At 31.4% G+C, this 1409-nt stretch overlaps 1 protein-coding gene across 1 annotated transcript; it reads right to left on the reverse strand.

Annotated features, from left to right (window-relative positions):
• Window positions 1–345: 345 nt before the first annotated feature.
• LOC145247797 (uncharacterized) lies at window positions 346–762 on the reverse strand. The gene has a single exon (XM_080109433.1). The coding sequence runs from the start codon at window positions 760–762 to the stop codon at window positions 346–348; it is 417 nt and encodes a 138-aa protein (XP_079965559.1).
• Between the last annotated feature and the right edge of the window lie 647 nt (window positions 763–1409).

Genomic DNA, 1409 nt, shown 5'->3' on the forward strand with positions numbered 1-1409 from the left:
TAGTGCATATCTGAAAACTGTTTAATCTTCTTTTGTTTTAACTATTTAATGCAAAATATATATAAAGACGACATTAGTAATCTATTCTGATAATTAACTAATTAACATTAAGTTTGAAGCAGTGCATACTGGTAAAAGTACATTTAGTGTTAATTTTGAAGCGCTTCTATATAAACAACACTCTGAGTGTGACTTCTAACAGATGCGTAAATGTAGAATTTTTCATGAATTTCAATGCGTGTTAAACCAACATACAACTGGCCATAAGAAAAGCAAGGTGTCTGAAGATTAAGTTCAATAACTTTGAGGCTTTGTCTTTGAGCTTTATTTATAGACATGGTAAAACTAATTTATACGGAATTGTAAACGGTTGGATTGAAATGGTATGTCAGAAGGAATAAGGGGAATCCGAGAAATTAACACAATTTCACCTTTTAAATTTCCAGTTATTTTAATGGCTTCCAGAACATTAGTTTTCAAAGATTTCATTGCTAACCGTGTGTCATTACACAGTTTAGGTGGACCAAGATTTCTTAATGATATAACTGGAGCTCTTTCTGCCAATATCAGGTTATGATTTGGTATTGTAGTGAATTCTACATGAAATTCTACTGCCTGATCTTCATTAATAGCAGAATCAATGGACAAAAGATTATAATTGATCATATTAGCAGAATCATTTCTAGGGGCCGAGATTGCTTTTTCATGAAGCCATTTAACATTACGGAATTTTTTATCAGTATCTGGGAAATTCTTAGTCATGAGGTCACCAACTGAATTTACCGTCTGGTCACATGGTAATTTGTGCAATTGAATATCTCTATTCAATGTTATTGAACAAATGTCAATGTAAAGAAGGCGATTTGAGAAAACTGCTGCAGATTGATCAGCAAATAAATGTGTCCTCATAGTAATATGCTCCAAAGTGAAAACAAAAAAAATGTGGTTACCACGCAGTATTGCAGAAGTGCTGGATTTTCATATCAAATTTTAAATGGAAAGAAAGAATTCGAGACCGAATCAAATATTCGGTTCCCAAGGAAAGCAGCATTTTGTTTGAAAGATAAACGACTTATGGCAAACTATAACGTTTTGTTAGACCTATCTATCTTTTTTTTTACCATTCTAAGGGTAACTAATAGTAATATCATAATTAAATGTTAATAATGTAAAGTTCTGATGTAAGATGATTTCTGAATACGATTTAAAAAGAACAGAATTATATTTATAATACTGTAATGACTTGGCAACTGCCGCTTAGCACTTCTACCAGTGCGAGGTGGATGAATATAAATTTTATAAAATTTATAGTCTTTGAGCAAATTCAAATTTTATTGAATTTCGTTTAAAAATCATGGGCAAGAGAACTTCTGTTTATGTTTGGATTATTGCTTTCGTGTCAACTTTTC

The sequence above is a fragment of the Euprymna scolopes genome, chromosome 26, assembly GCF_053919585.1.
Source record: "Euprymna scolopes isolate OS-2025 chromosome 26, ASM5391958v1, whole genome shotgun sequence".
NCBI classification, from domain to species: Eukaryota; Metazoa; Mollusca; class Cephalopoda; order Sepiida; family Sepiolidae; genus Euprymna; species Euprymna scolopes.